This window comes from Nyctereutes procyonoides, unplaced genomic scaffold, assembly GCF_905146905.1.
Source record: "Nyctereutes procyonoides isolate TBG_1078 unplaced genomic scaffold, NYPRO_anot_genome, whole genome shotgun sequence".
Lineage (NCBI taxonomy): Eukaryota > Metazoa > Chordata > Mammalia > Carnivora > Canidae > Nyctereutes > Nyctereutes procyonoides.
Window position 1 is genome coordinate 21,223,654 of NW_026575126.1, and position 20,494 is coordinate 21,244,147.

Below are 20,494 nucleotides of genomic sequence, written 5' to 3' on the forward strand. Positions count from 1 at the left end.
TATCTTAAACTGTATTATAAACAAATTTAAATTTTGAATGACAGTAAACTGACATGGAAAGACATGGTGTTGAAAACCAGGTGAGCACAGCCAAGGACTGAGATTTGGAGACACTGGAGAAAAATAGCATCAAAGCCCCCTCACCCACAAACTCAGGAGAGTCCTGTGTGTTCAGTTGGTTTCCTGAAGTCTTACACAATTTCTCTTTTCATTGTGCTCCAGAAAGGAGAAAGTCAGGATGAAGCAGGATTTTATTTTCTTTGCTTATTTACCTATTATCTCAGCAAATACCTATTGATCTCCTATTGTGTGCCAGGCACTGTTCTGGGAGCTGAAGATTCAGCAGTGACCAAATAAAGGACAGGATACTGTGCTCACTGCTGTATCCCCACCACCTAGAACAGTGCCAGGCACATACTAGTTACTCAATCAGTATGTGTGAAGTTGATTTGAATTGAAATGTACAATCCACTGGTGCTCAACAGGGGCCACACTACCTCAGCTGGGAGATGCTAGAATGAGCACACAGGTAGTCAGGATCTAGGCCAGGACCTTAATCTGGTTTCATTCTTGTAAAGGACTGATTCATGCAAGAAACTCCCACAAGTGGGATAGAGCTAGAAATAACCCAAATTCCAATTTTACTGCCCCTAATGCATCTTTAGATTTAGACTTGCCTTAGGTGAGGCACCTAACTAGTATTACATACTTTCTCTCCCTTCCAGTCTCCACAGAATCAAATAGTCAGGGTTTGATTGGGATGACAGAACCATATCCACATTTTATGGTCAAGGAAACTGGAATCAGGAAGGCCAAAGAAGTTGCCTAAGTCATACAACATATTGGTGATAGAGCTGTGACTAAGACTCAATTTTCAGACCTAAGGCCTGTGATTTCTTTATTCATCTGAAATCTTCTAACCTATTAAACAACAACAACAACAACAAACCAACCAAACAATCAACCAACAAAAACATCCTTGAAGTCCTCAGAAGTACCTCTGTACATGTGGGACCACTAGGGACTCTATAAGGTAGGAGCTTAGTTGGGTATACCTAGTTTTTCTGTTAAGAAAGAAGTATCTTTGAAGTGTAGAAGGAAAAAGCAAATGAAAATCAGAGCAATTGGGTTTTTACTTTCTTCTGAATATTGGCTTGACTGCTTAACTTTTAATATCCCACTGTAGTTTCTTTCAATGCCAACTCCCACTACACACTAAAACAAAGATCTTTCCCAAATTCCTTGCCTAAATGAGAAACAATAGGTAAGAGTCTTAATACTTTATTAATTTAAAACATCATTCTAATAAATATGTATTAACAAACATAATGCACTCCAGATGTTCTAAAAACATTTACAAACCTCATCAAAGTAAAAATACCACTTTTTTTCTTTATAGTACACATGGAGGGTCACTCCACATGCCTCCTAGCTTAGACATCTTAAAAATATCAGCTTAACAATAAAAAACTGAATATACACACAAATCTTGGAAGTACCTGTTCAGCTATTTTTTTTATGTTTGATAAAAACCCAAACGTGTCAGAAAAGAAGGGTCAAGATTTTGTTTTGTCTTCTCTGAATTCCTTAGGAGGGGAAAAAAAAAGATCTAGCCACTTGGAGGTGCAACTGTTAGCTTCTGAGGGGCAGGGGCATGGGCCATAACTTGAATCTCTGGCTCCCCAATACCTAGCATAGGCCTGAGACCTGGTGGTCAATACACATTTGCTGAGTGAACGGATGGCATCTTGTCCAGAGGTGTTGCTCTGTGCTTCCACCTCCTCTGGTGAAGTCTTCACAAGCTTCACTGCAGGGAGGATTCTCCTCTCGCTACCAGGTCCACTTTTCTTCTGCTCCTTCTTGGAGCAGTCTGGACACTGTATTTTGTAATTTCAAAAGTATGAAACTCCATCCCCAAATCAGTTTCTGAACCAGTCTTCAAGGCGGAGAACTGATTCCTCCAAGATTTATAGGCAGCACCCAATAGAAAGAGGTTAACAGACTCCCCGGAAAGAAAAAAAAAAGTAACACTCATTTATCATTCTAGATAAAAATATTAGCCTGTGTCCACCTTATAAATGGTGATTCCTCCTTGTCCACACAAGTATCTGGAGTAAGTCAAGAGGAGGTAAAAAACCTGAAGGACTTTTCTGTCTGTGGAGCAGGGCTGGGAATGGGAAGAGCTGCAGGGCTCAAGATTTTATCTGATCCCCTCTTGACTTTGAGTCTTCGGGTGGCAGGGAGCCTAGTCGGGATGTCCAAAGCCATGAGTCCTTTGGTAGGCACTCTGGGCTGAACTTTGCATAGGTAATTTATCCCTTCTTGGAGTTCCAGGAAGTAAGGTGAAGGAGCTCATCCTGCTGGGATATTTGGACTGGAATGGAGGGCCTGAGAAGTCAGACGTGGATGGTGGTAAGTGGGGAGGCTGCCCTCTGTAGTGTTGTGTAACTGCCACTCCAGCCAGGGCCCTCATTTAAGCCCATGCTGTGTCTCCCGGTGCCGCCTGAGGTCCACCTTCCTCTGGAAGCCCTTCCCACAGAGGTCACAGCCAAAGGGTTTGAAGCCTGTATGTTTGCGGCTGTGGGTGATGAGGTTGGAGCTCTGGCTGAATGCCTTCCCACACACCTGGCATTTGTGGGGCTTCTCACCTGCAAGGATGGAGGAGGGGGAGGGAAGTATGAGTCTATGATAAAGCTAGAGGCGACTCACTGTGACCCACATGCTCCTGGCAGCAGCTGGCTGCACCAGAGTCTAAGGCGTTCAAGCAACTTGGAGGGTGACGTGTTGCAACGCAAGTCCTGGGAAGTCATGGGTGCACCAGGTGAAAGGGAGACTTTCTGAGTGGGGGTTCCCAGCAAAAGGCCTCAAACCGTTTCCTGCTAAACGGAAACAGAGCAGAGGCCACGTGCCCAGACTCACAGCTGAATCCACCCTGGCAAGACAGCCCTGGCTTTAGAAGCAGAGAGCTCCCACAGCAGATGTTCAATGTGGGGGTGGGGGCCTGTCCTTCAAACCATGTGACTCTGCTCTAATTCAGAGGAAGTTTTCAAATCTGAGTTTCCAAGTGGGTGTTGGTTTGTATGGACCAGTGAATCTGTTTTCTTTCTTGCTCTTGAAGGACAATAGAATGTATCTGAAGCATAGACACATCTCAAAGTCTTATTTTTAAAAATCCACATTTGGGTCACAAAGTATTCCTTAAATAACGATCCTTTTCTGTCTTGATTTTACTTTCTTTTTATAAAGATTCTTTATATCCTAGCAAGTCTTCACCATAGATTAATAAATAACAAACAGAAAAGGTTTGGCGGTACCTGGGTGGCTTAGTTGGTTGAGCTTCAAACTCTTGGTTTCGGCTCGGGTCACGATCTCAGGGTTGTGAGATCCAGCACCATGTTGGGCTCTGTGCTCAGCACAGAGTCTGCTTGAGATTCTTTCCCTCTTCCTCCGCCCCTCCCCCTCTGCCCCTCCTGCGCTCTCTCACGTGCATGCTCTCTCTCTCTCAAATAAGTAAATAAATAAATAAACATCTCACAAAACAAAAGAAAAAGGTTCTGTCTTTTCCCCCAATTCAGGTGATGTTTAACATTTGGATAAATAGCATGAATTTCCAAATAGCCTTAGCATGGCATTATTGTTAGGGATTGGTCTTGGACAGCTGCACAAAATAGATGAGGTTGGTTTTTGAGGAAACTTCTCTCTTGTTCATTCCTTTCTGTCTTCATGCTTCAGATTTCTTTGATAAAGAACCACCCAACAAAACTTAGCTATTCCCTTAGGGTCAAACAAATTTGAGAAACAAATTCTAGCTATGATGTGAATGTGTGATAAAGACTCAATGTTTCATTCAGTCAAGGTCCTAGTTGCATTTTGGCAAGAGTCTTGAAAACCTTTACTCAAAAGGAGTAGGTTACCCGGAAATTTCAGTTAAGGGGTCATGATTAAAGTAAGATATTTTTCTGGGTTTTCTGATGGGGCATCGACACTGCCCTAACATATTTATAAACTCAAAGGTAGGTGTTTGGAACACTGAAATCCGTTTTAAATCAGTGTTCATATTCTGAAACGAGAGAATTCTGGGTCTCTTGTACATGTTTTATTTACTATTAAAGAGACTTCTGACATTAAAACTGCCACCTATATACAATCAAAATGTTAGACAAAGAGTGCAGAATTGGAATCCAGAGCATTCCATGGCCCCAACATGCACTCTTAGTCTGATCTTTGGTAAATCACCCTGAGTTTCATCAAGCTAAGGCTACATTATGGGGTGGCAGTAAGGATCAAAAGAAGGGATGGGGCACCTGGCTGGCTCAGTCAGTGAAGTGTCTGACTCAGGTCATGATCTCAAGATCCTGGAATTGAGTCTCATGTCCAGCTCACCAGGGAGTCTGCTTGTCCCTCTCTCTCTCTCTGCTCCCCTCCCACACACACACACTCATGCCCTCTTTGTCTCTCTCTCAAATAACTAAAATCTTAAAAAAGGGGGGGGGAGGATAATTTTTTTTAAGAAGGAACAGATTTGAAAGCAGTTTATAAATTATAAGGTATTATCACAGGTAAAGAATTACCATTATTAAAAAAAAAGAATTACCATTATTATGGTATGAACTTGCTGATATTTTGAAAAGGGCAGTAAGTGAATAGAAGCTTTCTACATCTACCAACCCTCATGACTCTGAAAATAGAATACAGTAAATGGTGGTCAAGCTAATAGACAGTTGAGGTCAGGAAGATCTGAATTTAAGTCCTGGCCCTGCCACTTGCTATCAGAGCCTTGGACAGGTTACCCAACCCTTCTGTGCCTCACTTTCCTCATCTCTAGAATGGGAATAAGGAATAGTCTCTACCTCCCAGAGTTCTTGTGAGCATAAAATGAGATAATGCATTTAAAAAGTGCTTAGCAGACAGCTTAGCAAAATTTACCATTGTTTTTTCTTCCTCAATCAGAATAAGTTCTTAGACTGCAAAAAATGCAGCCATGAGACCACACATAAAACCTCTTGCTCCCCTGAAAGGCTGGGTGGGAGCCCTGGAGAAAGTCCTCTATCTCTGGAGCTTCGTATTTCACCCAGATCATCCAGCAGTTGGAACAGCAGCTAAACTATACGAAAATAGTCTTTGCAAGGATAGTGAACCTGAGGTTGACCAGCTGAGTAGTTCTGCAAATGCAGCCCCACCCCAAAGCCCTTCTGAGGAGAACCTTGTATGTAAACAAATCTAAGAGAATCTGCCTAATTTTCTTTTCTTTTTAAAAAGATTTATTTATTTATTCATGAGAGATATATATAGAAAGAAAGGCAGAGACATAGGGAGAGGGAGAAGTAGGCTCCATGCAGGGAGCCCCATGTGGGACTTGATCCTGGGACCTCAGGATCATGCCCTGAGCCAAAGCCAAACACTCAACCGTTAAGCCACCCAGGCTTCCCATGCCTCCTTATTTTCTTGAACACATTGCAGTGATTAACTCCATCTAGAAGGCCTCATCTACCACTCATCCTGTAGCCAGGATATCACAGCAAAGGTGAATTATATTGGCCTCAGAGGGAAGAATCATGCTCCTCCACACCAGCCTTCACCAGGAGTTTCCCTACAAGCCAAGAGCCTTCAGCTTACCAGTGTGGATGAAGGTGTGTTTCTTCATGTCTGACTTCTGGTGGAACCTCTTGCCACAGTACTGACAAGGGTAGGGCCGGGTGTCTGAGTGGATGAGCAAGTGTGTGGACAGCGTAGATGACCTCTTGAAGCTTTTGCCACAGATCTTACAGTCAAAGCTTCGTTCCTGTAGACAGAAAGACGTGGCATTCCTATTGTAGTCACCCTAGGCTGCCATCCTCTTCACCACTAACCCGACCATAAAACCCCCAAAGCCAGGGCTCCCCCTTCCTTCAGGCTCTCCCCTTTGCCTTAGCCTGCTCCATCATCCTCTCTCCCCAGATTTATGTCCAACCTCCACCCTCCCCACCTCTTCCTCATAACAGTTTTTCTGCCCAAACAGTTCGCCCACAACCCTCCACACCCCATGGCAAAAAAAGTATCCCCACCCTGCTTTTTTGACACCCATTTACAAACACTTCTCCACCCTCCTCAACAGGAGGCTTAGACCTCAGTCACTTGATGCCACTGCCCCTTCCAGCCAGTGTTGAGAGAGATGCGAGAATTGTTAAGAATTGTACTCTTTTTTAGTAAATAAGTCTCTAAGTAAGCATTCGCTTGTCATAGTTGTGTACTTAATTGCTTACCAACCCCTCTGTCATTCCGTTAAACTGAAAAAATCTGTGGGGGTAGAGTAGCCTGGGTGGCTCAGCGGTTGAGCATCCTTTGGCTTAGGGTGTAAGCCTGGGGTCCCAGGATCGAGTCCCACACGGGGCTCTGTGTGTGGAGCCAGCTTCTCCCTCTGCTTGTGTCTCTGCCTCTCTCTGTGTGTCTCTCATGAATAAATAAAATCTTAAAAAAAAATTCTGTGGGGGCATCCGGTCAGGGACCTGGTGTGTTGTTACTGGATTCTGAGCAGCCTAGCACGGGGAAGTTGCACCACAGATATGAATAAAGGAATGAATGAAAGAACAGGACAATTATGCTCTCCCATGCTCTAAATGAGGTGACATCCCTTCTTTTCAGTTGGGAGGGGTCAATACAAATGAAGTGACAGCCATTTGGTGAAAAGCGAGGCCAAAAAACCCCCAGAGCTAATACATCTGATAGATCAGCAGCAAGAGTGCACAAACCCTCCTCAGACCCAAAGCAGTGATCTGGATCATCCTCTGGAGAGGCTCACAACGAGTGACGGGGAGCTCTAGGGCTGCCTGGATGCCCCAGCCGGCCACCTTTCCCTACACACCTACATGTGGGCAAAGGGACGTGCTGGGGGAGCCTGGGGGCAGTCCGGGAAGTCCAAGGAAAAAGCTGCCAGGCGGAGAGTGGCGGGTGCCGCCCTGACAGTCAGACCTTCCCCGAACTCGGGAACCTCACAGGGCCGTGCGCGGCCATGCGCCCCGCGCTTACCTGCGAGTGCACGGCTTTATGCTGCTCCAGGCTCACCGCGTGCCCGAAAGTCTTGCCGCACATCTCGCACGCAAAGGGTCTCGTGCCGCTGTGGGACCTGCGCACGTGCACCTCGAGCCCGTGCGGCGTGGAGAACACCTGCGGCGGGTGGGGCCGGGGAGAAGGCCGCTGAGAGGGGCCCGGGGGCGCGAGCCGGGGGCGCGGGCGCGGGGCCGACAGAGCCGGGCGCGCGGGAGCCTCACCTTGCTGCACTTGATGCACTTGTAGGAGCCGCCGCCCAGCAGCAGGCGGGTGCACAGCAGCTCCGACTCCACCTTGACGCCTGCGCCCTTGTCCGCGTGCAGCCCGTGGCCGCGCTCCGAGTACAGCCCTCCCGCCGCCGCCGTGGGCCGCTCGTACAGCCCTGCCGCCGCGGGCCCGAAGTCGCCGTAGAGCCCCAGGCCCGAGCCGCCGGCAGCGCCACCTCCTGCGCTTCCTCCCCCGGGCGCCCCGGCCCCCGCGCCGCCCGCAGCCCGCTCGGGGCCGTAGAGCGCCGCGGGGTGGCCAGGCTCCGGGGCGCGCTCGCAGAAGAGGCCCAGGCCGGCGCCGCGATCCAGGGCCGCGCACGGCCGGTAGCTGTGCACCAAGTGCCGAAGGTCAGAACCCGCCAGGCCTCTCCAAGAGTACGGCTTGAAGGGCAGGGGGAAGGGCTGAGCTTCGTCCAGCGACGGGCACACCGACTTCTCCGAGGCTGTGGAGGCACAAGGGGGCGTCCAGTTAGGCTGGGCCGCCCGGCGGCGTCTGCAAGTTGCCCAGCCCCGGTGCGGAAAGCCGTGCGCCCGGTGCCGCGACGCCCCCGGGATGAAACGCGGCCCCGGTCTCCGGGGCCTCGAGGATCACTGGAGGCGGCAGGGCAGCAAACGGATAATTAAAATGCCATCGGTCGAGGAGACGGGTAAATTTGGTGCCAGGGCAGCGGAAACGTTAGGACGGCATTTTCTGGCGGGATCGGAGCACCTCGCGATCCCACAGAGAAAAGCGCGCCAAGCTGTCTGTGCTGGAGAAGTGCTGAGCTGAGCTGAGCTAAGCCGGGCGAGGCGGCCCCCGTTAGGGCCTGGACAGCGCTCCTGCTCCGAGGTCCCAGGGCCAAGCTCTCCCGGCCCCTAGAGGTTCCCACTCCGTCCCTTTTCTTTCCGGGATCGGTAAGGAGCGAGGGAGAGGACCAATAAAATGCAGCCTGGCCTACCGAAGACATCTGTTGTTGTGTGTTTTTTTTTAAACAAACAAAAGAAACGGGAAGGTGTTAACATTCCTAACGATTATTAAATACCCAAAGGGGCAGCAGAAAGAGGGTTTGGAGCTTGAACTGCCCGCCAAATACTACCATTCTCATTCCTGTCCTAGCCTGATGGGGAAAAAAAACAAATTCAAATTTCTCAGAGAATAATTTACAATTAAGGTTTTAGCTGCCACCTGCCAGGGACATAGCTGTCCCATATTCGTGGCCTTGTGCGCCCCAACGGGAATTTTGCTAAAACCAAATGCCCAAGGTATCCTTTCTCTATTTGCATACAGATTTATGAATCTGTTCCCACTGCACACTCCAGACTAGCTGTTTCAGTGACAGGCTGCACCCCAAGATTCCGACAGAGAAATTCCCGGAGCACTCAGTCTTGCAGGACGTGTCCTGCACAGCCAAGAAAAATTCTCTGGTCTCAGGCTCCCAGACACACTCGCTGGAGTTAGGGCTTTAGCCAGGTCAACGAATTGAGAGTGGGGTGGGGTTCAGGCTATCTTTTAAAACTCGTAAATGCAATCTGGAAATAACAGGCTGTGGGAAGAATCGGGTTGGTTTGCGTTCTTCCCCTGGCCAGGACCCAAGACATGCCCCCACCCAACGTTTGTGCAAACCTCAATTACTGTCTGGAAATTAAGCCAACGGACCGGGCCCCAGGGCTAGGCCAACCTGGAAGAACGAAAACTGAAACAGGCCCCGGATCCGAGCCTGCGAAGACTCAGAGGAGGGCAGAGATTTTCGTCCGACCCGTCCCTCCGGCTTGGCGCCCAGCTCTGCCAGGCCCAATAACTGAGGGAGCCAGGGGGAGTTTTAGACTGCCCAGGTCTCTGTTTTCTTTGAGACTCGGAGGTCTGGGTTTGAGGATCCCAGCTCTTTCTAAACAGTCAACTGATCAGAAAACGAAAAGTCGAGATTGCTGTTCAGACGCCTCATATATTTTCTCTCACCCACTATCTACACCAAACGAATATTAGGAATGAACAACCCGAGTCCCGCTGCCTGGGATCCAAGCAGCAGACATCGCAACGGGCTGAAGCAGTCCCAAAGAAGCCAGATCCCCCCTCTCCCCCACGGGCCCCTTACCCCTTGAACAAGCGCTAGCCTTTCGGAAAGACTCTCGGCCATCCATTTAGCAGTTCTGCACCCAAAGCCAAGTCAGTGTATTCCTCACCATGGGGTCCCTGCTGCCCCGGCCTCACAGCTCCCAACGGGCTCCTACCTGGAGACACAGAGGGCGACGGGGGCCTCCAGAAGTCCTCAAACTCTGAGCTCCGGTCGCAGACGCTGCCCTCACAGCTGCCCGGGGATGCGGAGGATCTGTCAGGGGCCTCTGTCAGCTGGGACTCGGGGGACAGACGACCCCGGGGCTCTGTCTGCGCCCCGCCTGCACTCGAGGTGCCGTCTGGGGAGAGGAGGCAGGATCGGAGCTCAGGCTGGGCCTGAGTGGACCCGCTGGTTCTGAAGCGGCGCCCTCCAGGCCGTGGCACCCGGGCGTCCTCCTCTCTACCCAGACCTGGCCGGGAACCCTTCCCGGTCCGAGGGCGGGTGCAAAGAGGCTGTGGCACCCAGGCGACAGCCCCGGAAGGGACCCAGACGGTAGGAAACAGAAACGAGCAAAAGGGGTTGTCAGGGTCTCCCTGCAGGGCTCCTGGGGAGGGCGGTGTGGCGGGGCTCGGAATCTACATCCCTGGGCGCACCCCGTACCTGCTCCGCCCGGTGCCAGCACATTCTCCAGGCGGAGGGAATAGTCGGGTCCCGGGGAGCGCGGCTGGTGGTAACTGTGAGCCTTCTTACTCTTGACAAGGAACGAACGCGGCATGGTGGTCGGGCGCGCTCTCCGCTCCGCTCCCACTGTCACCCCGAGGGCGTGCTCAGCCCCAGCCAGGCGGGGACCTGCGAGAGGAGAAGAACCGGGTGCAAACGCGGGTCAGCACGCTCCAGGGCCCGGGACTGGGCAGCCGGGTGGAGAGAGCGAGAGCGCCGGCCGGGAGGAGGGAGGAAGGCCCGCGGGAGGAGGAGCTTGGCCCGGCTGCGCCGCGCTCACCAGGTGGCACTCGGACAGGTGGCGCGAGCCCGCCGCCGCCACAGCTGAGCGGTACAACCCGTCCCGGGGCCCCGGCTCGAGCCTCTTCCTCCTGCCCTGCCCACACCCCTTGGCCCCTCCCCTTCCCTAAAAGGGAAAACTCGCTCTGGCGACCAAGCTCTCCGGACAGCCGATGTCCCCCAACTGGTCAGTTGCCCCAAGTCGAGCACCCACTGCCTGCCTGGCCTGTTACCGGGCTGGGGCGGAGCGCAGGGACGCGTCCCTCCGTTAGGGCCGCGGGGTGGGTTGGCGGCGGGGCACCTGGAAGGGGCTGGAAGACAAGCCCTCCAGGAGCCCGCGGGGGGCGGGAGGGGCGCACGGGGCCGGCTGAGGAGCGGGGTCCGGAGGCCGCGCCAGGGGGGCTGAGGGCGGCGGAGGCCGGAGAAAGAGGGCGGGAGAGAAGAGGAAGAGGAAGGTGGCGGGAGGGCGCGTGACAGGGCCCCGACCCCGGCCCCCGAGGGAGCTCGCACCCCGGTGGTCTCCCTCGCCCTCCCTCGCGCCGCTCGCCGGGAAGAAGGTTGGTCTGGAGACGCGAGAGCGGCCGCAGCAGCAGGCAAAGTCCGGGGCAGGAGGCCCCAGACTGTGGACACCGAACCTCAGAAACCAAGTCCTGGGAAAAAGCCCTTTTCGTTCTGCTCACCGAAAACCTTGTCTAGGGGAAGTGGAGCCGGATTCGCGCGCGCCGGCCGGAGCCCGCGAGGAACCGGCGGCTTAGCGGCCGCGGAGAGCCAGGGCGGCCCGCGGGGGCCGGGGCGCAGGGGTGCGGGGGGGGGGCGCGGCGCCGCTCTCCTGAACCCCCAATCAGTTCACCTAATCGCGGGGTCGAAACCTGAGCCCGGCGGCGAGGCGGGGCAGCGCCTCCAGCTCCGCGCGGGGCTGCTCGGGGGCGGGCCCGGACCCGGACCGCGGCTAGGTCTGGGGCAAACGAATGCGCCGTCCTCTAGCTGGCGGCCGGGTTCACGCGGGGGCCGCAGGCACAGCGGCTCTCTCCGCGGTCTGGCCTCGTTCAGAAACGAGGGTGCTAGGGGACCCGGGGCCGGGACGAGGCCCCTGGTCCTGGGCCGTCGCGAGGCTTAGGCCGGCGGCGGAGGAGCTGCGCGGCTCCCGGGCAGGACGGAGGACACTGGCCCAGGCTGCCGGATGCGCTCCGAGCCCAGAACGAGTCCTCGGGGTCTCGTTTGCCCTGGAGGGTTTGCACGTCCCACTGCGTCCCCCTCCCTGGGGTGGCGCGGGGACAGGCTTGGGAGCAAGGGCGGCTGGGGACCTGAAGCAGAATCCCAGAGAGCTTTCCGGAGTCCTAGGAGGCAGGAGGCCCCTGGGAGTGGGGAGGCCACCTGCCGCCGTCGGAGTCCGCCCCTCGGGTGGGAGGCTTGGAGGCGCCCGGGCTGCCCCGGGGCGCAGCTTGGCCAGCACACCTTTCCCTGGGCCTCTGTGCGTGAGCCGCCACTTCGGCCGTATAATTAGACACAACAAACGCAAAAACGAATTCTTTAGACAGCTATGAAACTCAGAGGGAAAGGGAAACGGGGTGCACCGGCCTCGAGGGCCCGGCTGAGGCCTGGGTCTGCGTGGGCGCGCGGGGGGCGGAGGGGCCCGGGGGAGCCGAGCGCGCGGGAGCCCGCGGGCCGCGAGGTGCCCTCTCGGCTCAGGCCGGCGGCCGGTCCAGGGCGAGGGGAGCGGGCGCAGGGCGGGCGGGCCCAGCGCCGGGCGCGTGGGAAGGAGACCTCGCGCAGCAGCTGGCAGCGGGAGGGCGGGGCGGCCCCTGAGCGCACGCGGGCCGGGGCCTCTCTCCGCGGCCGCCGGGGAGGCGGGAGCCGAGGCGCCCGGGGGCAGCCCGCTGAGCCCAGCTGCCCCCGCCTCCCCACCAGATGTTTCCTTCCCGGATGAATCCTGCTCCCCTGCGCCACAATCCCCTGCGGATGGGTCCTCGGGGCTCCCTCGCAGCGGCCAGCAGCGGGTGCGGGGGGACCCCGGCAGCGCCCTCTGGTCGCCCCCGCAGTGGCGGCGCCCCGTTGGTCCCCGCGGCCGCCCCCGCCAGGGGGGCAGGCGCAGAGCAGGCGGCGCGGACCTACCTGCGGGGTCAGGGCGCGGGCACTGCGCTCCGAGAGTTTTCAAACTGAGTTGCTTTCGGGAGAGGCTGCGCTTGTCTCTCTCTCTCTCTCTCTTTTTTTAATCTTCCGAGCTCAGCCCCCAAAACCACAAGCTTCACTTCCTGAGCGTTGAGGAGTAGCTCTCCTAGCCCTCTCAGACCTGCCCCCCAGCCCCCAGTCGGGGCGCGCTCCCCTTGCGCAAGGGGCGAGGCCGTGGACGGGCCCCCCGCCCCCCCGCCCCCCCGGCCCTGCCCGCCGCCCTCCCAGGACGTCCTCCGCGGGCTTGCTCCGTGGGGCTGCGGGGCTTGGAGAGCCCCGGAGGGCCCGGCACCCAGACACTAGAAGTGACTCAAAAGAAAATGAACCCTCCTTGGCTCTGGGAGACTTCCGCAGCGGGAAGTCACAGATTCAGGACACAGATTGACTGGAGCGCCGGGGAGCCGGAGGCCTCCCTCCCCGCCCCTCGGGCTCGGGACACCCTCCCGGCACCCTCCCGGCACCCTCCGGCACCCTCCCGGCCCCGCCGCCTGCCGGGGCTGTGCCGCCCCCGGGTCGCGGCCGTGAATCACCGCCGGCCTGGAGCCCGGCGAGCGGCCGCGGCGTCCGCGGAGCGAAACCTGCCCCGCGGCCCCGAAATAGCTTGTTGTGGAAACACTTCGGGATAAATACGCCCAACGAGGCTGAAAATACCTTGACACCCAATCCGAGAGGTTTGCTCATTTCCCTTCGGATTTAGGTAATGGTTAAATTTGGAAGAGGTGGGCGAGCGCCGAGCCCCCGGCGGAGAGGGCGCTGGCGGCGCGTCCCGCGGGCGCCCGGCTAGGCTGGCGCCCCCCCCCCCATCCCGCTCCGCCGGGTCCCCGCCGCCCGCGGCTAATTTCCGGTGGTCGGAGCTGCGAAATTAAAGACTGCGCGGGAGGGGGAGCGCGGGGCGGGGGCGGCGGCGGCGGCGGCTCGGCTGACCCCACCCTGCGCGGCCAGCCCGGGAGAGCCGGGCACCTCGGGCACCTCGGGCACCTCGGGCACCTGGTCCTGACTCGAGCAGTAATACAGCGGCCGCAAAAGCACCTCCACGATGGCTATTGAAGAGTGAATCTTCGCTGGGATGGTGTGTTCCTTGAGGGGAGGCGCGCATCTTCACTATTATGTCCCTGGCAGGCTCTTAAGAAACGTCTGTGGACTGAGTCCATGAATGAATGCAGTTAATTAATTCTATTAAGAGAACTGGGGGGAAAGAAAAGAACTGGGGGGGAAAATGTAAACCTCATCCATAAATAAATGCAGCAACCTCCAACGCTGAGTGTCTGCCAGGATCCATAGAGTGTGGCCTGTTGTGTCTGCGTAAACCTAAACCCTTTCCTGACGGGGGTGGGGGTGGGGGTGGGGGGTTGAGGGGGTGGACACCGCTGTTTTTAGGTTACTTCCCCAAGTGAATGGAGTTAGATTTTGATCACTACTTGGTGCGCAGTAAGTCTCCAGCGTCAGATACCGGGAAAAGGGAGTGTTGCTCCTCAGTTCTTGCAAAATAAAGTGCCATATTTTAGGTTAAACCAAAGTTGTCATGGAAAAACAGGGTCCTTGTAGCCGTTTCTCTAGAGAGAAATGTTTTTTGAAATGATTTTTAATTTGCCTTGTAAGCCCGAAGATTTGCAGAAAAATATTTGGTTACCATGGCAGTAGTTCAAGCATGCTTTAATAGATCAGATATTTTATATAGCAATGGTCCTACACCTACTGTGTGCCAAGTGCTGGGCTAGACGCACATCTTAGTGGTCTGCTTAGCTATTCTTCTTTCACTACTGTCCATTTGTTTAGCACCCCAGAGGTAAACAATCTTTTTTTTTAAAGATTTTATTTATTTATCCATGAGAGAGAGAGAGAGAGAGAGAGAGAGAGAGGCAGAGACACAGGCAGAGGGAGAAGCCGGCTCCATCAGGGAGCCAGATACAGGACTCGATCCCCGACTCCAGGATCACGCCCTGAGCAGACGCTCAACCGCTGAGCCACCCAGGCGTCCCGAGGTAAATAATCTTAACCAGCATTACAAATATTGAATAAACTGAAGGGAAATCAAAGCACGTTACATATAAACTTTTAATTCTTATATGCTCTGTTCTGGCCTAAAGTATAAAAAATCTCAAAGCAGTCCAAAACAAATCTTTCCCTTAGTTCTCCTATCTTATGCAACAGTAGAAAAAGACAAAATGTTAAAAGAAAATTATAAATGGAACAAAAGAAAATTTATTATCAACCAAGTTCTAGAGAAATGGTTGAACCATTTCCTTTGCACAAGAGCAAGTTCAAAGTAAAAATTTCTTGAAAAGGCACTGTGACTAGTAGTTTAGTTGAGTGTTGATGTTTGAAGTCTCAGAAAACATGAGGGAGGCTATGCAGGGGACTATACAAGTATTACTTTAGAATAAATCCCTTTCATTCAGATTAAATCTAGTCATCTTTCTTAGTTGGCCATGCACATCCTCTGAATTTGCAAAATAAAACTGAGGACTGTGACAGGGACATTCAGAGAAAAGCAGGAGGGAATGAGGTGGCATGGAATTTCTCTTTATAATCTTAAAAGTTTTTAACCATATGGGTGTATTACCGATTCAAATAAATACATATAAAATATTTGACTAGAGATATTAGGTCATTTCCCAGCTGTCTAATGTTGACTCCCACACTTGGGGGGAACAGAGGAGAAAAGTAAGAAGAGGGCACCAAGAGAGGTTAAGAAACTTGCCAAGGAGCAGCTAATCGCCAGCACTGGAAATGATTGATACAATGAACTTAATTTCCCGCTACTTCAAACTACCGCTCATTTACCACTAAACGGAAAATGAAGAGAATAAGACACCCCTGCCCCCAAAGTGCACATTTTTACAAGCTAGAAAGATTTTTCCCCCAATGTGCCCCTTTGGAACTGAAATAGATTCTAATGGTAAGCGGAATTAGGCTTGGAGCATAATTTTTTTACATACTGGTTTTCAAAAAAAGGATGTAAAATTTGCTATTTTTTGTCAGTAATTTACTAATTATTATTAAATAATAATCGCGTATCTGTAGATGCCAAATAACAAATGATGCTCTTCACTATCACAAACATTTCCAAGCCCTGGCCAGTGGCCCATTTATTTCAAGTAGCATCTCATAGATCAGAATTCCTCTACAATAAAAGATTTGAGGCTTTCAAAAAAAAAGAACATTGTAACAGGCTAATCCCAGTTTCTTGTTTATATTTTCACAAAGCTTTACAGCTACCAAATCTGTTCTATTTGGGGTAGGCATAAGAAAAGGGGGGATCTTGAAACCACAGAAACAGGCAATGCCCCCATTTCCAGCATACCTTTCTGTAATATTTGCCTCATTTGATGCTCATAGCAGTGCAACCAGGAGGGAAAAGAGTCCAGGCTTTTTGCAGACAGTCATTTGTAGAAATGGGTTTCTCTTCTGTCACTTACTAGCCCTGTGATAGGGCTCAACCCTCTCAGCCTGTTTCTCACCTGTGAAGTCAAAATAACTACTTACCTTGTAAGACCATGGAGCAACTTTTTGATTTCCGCCCTTCACAGGTTCCTCTGGACACCAAGAATGGACAAATCTCTCAGGGAGGCTGTCCTAGATTTAACCTTCTTGTTCCAAGTCCTGCTTCAATTTACTCAACTTTGCATAAGTTAACTTCATTATAGTAATGTGTAGGGACTTGTATTTTTTTTAAATCAAAGATTGGAGAAAAATGAATCAAGGAACAATTTTTTCATTTCTGGATTTCTATAGATTTATTTAGGGGAAGTTAAGTGAGTAACTGTGTCAAGACTTAGTTTGCCCATCTTTATTTTTTTTAATTTTTATTTATTTATGATAGTCAGAGAGAGAGAGAGAGAGAGAGGCGCAGAGACATAGGCAGAGGGAGAAGCAGGCTCCATGCACCGGGAGCCCGATGTAGGATTCGATCCTGGGTCTCCAGGATCGCGCCCTGGGCCAAAGGCAGGCGCCAAACCGCTGCGCCACCCAGGGATCCCAGTTTGCCCATCTTTAAAACAGGAGATGCCTTCCATGTGTCAGAGACCATGAGCTATTGGCTGAGAATAGCTATGGAAGACATGCTGAAAGTAAAATCAGTGTTTAATAAACACAGTAAAAAAATAATCACAGGATGGGACTGAACATGAAGCTCCTTCATAAGCCAGACAAGAGATTTTGTGTATGAGAACGTAGTGGTTTGTTTTTTTAAAATAATTTTTCACGAGGTGCCTGGATGGCTCAGTTGGTTTAGCATCTGCTTTCCGCTTAGGTTGTGATGCTGGGGTCCTGGGATTAAGCCCTGCTCTTGGAGAGCCTGCTTCTCCCTTTCCTCCCCGCTCATGCTCTTTCTCGCTATTCTCTCTGTCTCTCAAATAGGTGAATAGAATCTTTTAAAAAAAAAATTAAAAACTATTTTTTCACTATAAATTACTATATATTTAATTTGATAAAGAAAAAACAAAAGGGGGATCCCTGGGTGGCTCAGCAGTTTAGCACCGCCTTCAGTCCAAGGTGTGATCCTGGAGATCTGGGATCCAGTCCCACATCGGGCTCCCTGCATGGAGCCTGCTTCTCCCTCTGCCTGTGTCTCTGCCTCTCTCTCTGTCTCTCTCTCTCTCTCTCTCTGTGTGTCTCTCATGAATAAATAAAATCTTTAAAAAAATCCACATAATTATAACCATATCATAGCCACAAAAGTGTATCTTTTTTTTAGTGAATGTTATAATCATACTTCTTTGTACTCTCTTTATTTTTCATATTTTCTTTGATAGTAAAAATAAACTCATTTAAGTAAAAATCATAACAGTCATTTTCCTTGCTTTAATATTATCTTTTGTCATCCTCAATTGCTAAAGTAGGGTTCTATCATCTAGTTTACTGTAATTCATGCAATCACTCCCATCTTGGGATTTAGCTTGTTTTCAGTTTTTACTATTTTAAATAATGCAATGGAAAGTTTTCCAGATATAGCTTTGCCCACATTTTAAATGGTTTCTTTAGGATATATTTTTAGAGATGGAATTTCTGGATTTAACAATGAATATTTTTAAGGCCCTTGATACATAGCAGAAAAATTGTTTTGGATAACATGTTTATGTAATGCATAAGCCAAAAGAATTCATATCAATTAACAAACAGTTAACGGGTTATAAAAATCAACTATGGAAGAGTCAGACTTTGGTTAAAGACTAGACATAGAACAGGTCTTTATTTTGTAAACAAGAAGCATTTGTTAGACAGTGGTTACACCCTGTCATATTGCCATGGTTTTTTCCTCTTGGTATTAAAAAACTATTTAATTTTTGTCTCTGGATTAGCTATTTTGGTGAGTGTAGTCAGAAACACAAGTGTTATGTATTTTCTAAATTGTATGAGTTCAAAGAAAATAAATGCAGAGTGATAATTATGTGATACCTTATTGCAAATGTTAGATATTATAATTGTCTCCCTTCTACTCTTGCGGGTGGCAGGTTATCAAAATAAAACACAAATGACACTATAAGTCAGAATAAGATAGATGGTATCATCATTTATGGAAAGTGGGTAATGCTTTTTTACCAACATACGCAAAAATTGGGAAATGGGGTAAAGGAGAAATTAGGAGATAAACAACTGAATACAAGACTTATGCTATGAGTAAGACCCAATCTCATATTATTATTTGGAACCTTTTCTAATATAAAGAAAACACTGTTTTCTTTTAATAAACATTTTGTGATTGATATATGTAAATGTTGTCACATTATAAAAATACTCCATTACTATGAAAAATTTAAATTAAACTTTTACATTAAGGATTTCAAACAACTGAAGACATAGAGGCTCTCAGACATAGAGGAGTTCAGAGTTCAAATAAGAACGTTGTTAACCTCACCGCATATATATTTTTACATTGTTCCTAAGAACAGATTGACTGAATAAAGTGTCATCTTATGTGTGGGCTGTATGAGATGACTCTTCATAGAAACATACTCGGCGTGAACTTTTATGGAAAAAAACAAAGGAGTAGATTTTACTTGGTGAATGGAAAATATAATGAGAGAGAAAGGTAGAATTATTTTTCTTTTGAGTTTTTCATCATTTCCTCCAGGATGTTTGGTTATCATTTTACCCTACCCCAGATGAAACACTTCACTTTAAAACAGTAAAGCCTCTATATTGTAACTTTGAAAAATCATTCACAAAACACAGCTCCCCTGGGGGAATGTTTGACCCCATACCTAAAGGTAAGGTAGGAGCTGGGGATCCTGGAAACCTTAGGCCAGCTGTGAGGCTCACATGAATACCCCAGGCTCAAGTTGAGAGGCAAATCCCTGGGCAGATGGCAAGAACCCATAGTAGGCAGGTGCAGCCCACTGGGTACTCACAGCTTTGCTGTGCTGGCCTCATGGAGGAGAAGCGAAGGCTGAGAGTTCTTTGAGGCAGACGTTAGAGTCACTTGTTTCCTGCATAAGGACACCAGTGTTTAAGAAGCCCAGGTTCTGATAACTATCAGCTTTTTGAAACCCAACCAAATCTGTTGATTCCAAATCTTGTCTCTTTCTACCAAACCATGTTGAATCAGTAGATTGAGTAAAGAAGATTGCCCTCACCATTGACTGGCTCATCCGATCTCCTGAGGGCCCTCATAGAACAGAAAGGTGGAAGGGAAGGGTGACTCCCCTCTCTCCCTCTATCTTTCTTGAGTTGGGACGTTCATCTTCTCTTGCCCTCCTGGTTCTGGGCCTCTGGGGTCCAGGTACACCAGTAGTCCTCCAGTCCTCACGTGTAACTGGAGTTACACCATCAGCTACCCTGATTTTCAGGCATTTGGACAGAGAATAAATTATACCATTAGTCCCTTGGTTCTATAGATTGCAGATGGTGGCACTTCTTGGCCTCCATTACAGTGTGAGCCAATTCCTGTAAGAAAATTCTTCTTATATACTGATATACCCCATTTTTTCAAGTTTACTTTATGCCACTTGCTTTTACAAAAGACCTAGTTAGTACCTGTTTTTTGCTAACAGAATGGAATCTGAAGAGGATCTCAACTTGGGTGTATGTCTATGTAAAAATTAACCAAGCCAGAATCTTAAGATTTATGCCCTTTTACAGTAAAAGTTTATTAAGTACTTTTAATCTTTTTTTTAAATTTTTATTTATGATAGTCACACACACACACACACACACACACACAGAGAGAGAGAGAGAGAGAGAGAGGCAGAGACACAGGCAGAGGGAGAAGCAGGCTCCACGCACCGGGAGCCCGACGTGGGATTCGATCCTGGGTCTCCAGGATCGCGCCCTGGGCCAAAGGCAGGCGCTAAACCGCTGTGCCACCCAGGGATCCCCAGTACTTTTAATCTTTATCTACAGTAAATATTACATACAGTAGACGTTTATTAAAAAGAATAAAGCACTGAAGACTTTATTTCTAGAACTGTTTAAGAGGATATAAAGAAAGGCAAAAAAAGTAAAAATAGTATTCAGCATATGTTTTGCATCAAGCACTTACAGAGGGAGCACATACTCTGAGCAGTGAGAGTGATCCCACTAAGTTCCTTCCTCAGAAACTACACTTGGCATCTCAGCATCAAGTTGCCATAGTTTTGTTTGTTTTTCTTTTAAGATTTATTTATTTATTTTAGAGAGAGAGGGCATGAGTGGGAGGGGCAGAGCGAGAGGGAGAGAGAATCTTAAGCAGACTCCCCCACTTAGCCCAGAGACCAAGCTGGGGCTCCATCTGATGACCCTGAGATCAAAACCTGAGCCAAAACCTAGACTCGGAAGCTTAACCGACTAAACCACCCAGGTGCCCCAAGTTGCCATAGCTTTGAACTGTGTCTGTGAGCATCTGTGCTTTATCTGGACTTATTTTGTTTATCCATTAGCAAAATGTGTCCTAAGGTGTTAGAAAAGCCTAAGAGGGGTTATTTTTGAGTCTGGGAACACTCAAAAAATTTTCCATATAAATGAAGAGTAACTCCTTTTTCCTTTACACCAGTTCAGCTTACAAAAGGTTTCATATGAATGCTC

General features: G+C 50.1%; 1 protein-coding gene across 1 annotated transcript; it reads right to left on the reverse strand.

Moving 5' to 3' along the window:
- Positions 1 to 1,430: 1,430 nt before the first annotated feature.
- GFI1 (growth factor independent 1 transcriptional repressor) lies at positions 1,431 to 12,471 on the reverse strand. Its single transcript, XM_055340945.1, has 7 exons — positions 12,437 to 12,471; positions 9,986 to 10,174; positions 9,501 to 9,683; positions 7,248 to 7,735; positions 7,006 to 7,143; positions 5,617 to 5,782; positions 1,431 to 2,648 (listed from the first exon to the last, which is right to left on the reverse strand). The coding sequence occupies exons 2-7, from the start codon at positions 10,098 to 10,100 to the stop codon at positions 2,470 to 2,472; spliced, it is 1,269 nt and encodes a 422-aa protein (XP_055196920.1). The 5' UTR covers positions 10,101 to 10,174; positions 12,437 to 12,471; the 3' UTR covers positions 1,431 to 2,469.
- Positions 12,472 to 20,494: the final 8,023 nt, after the last annotated feature.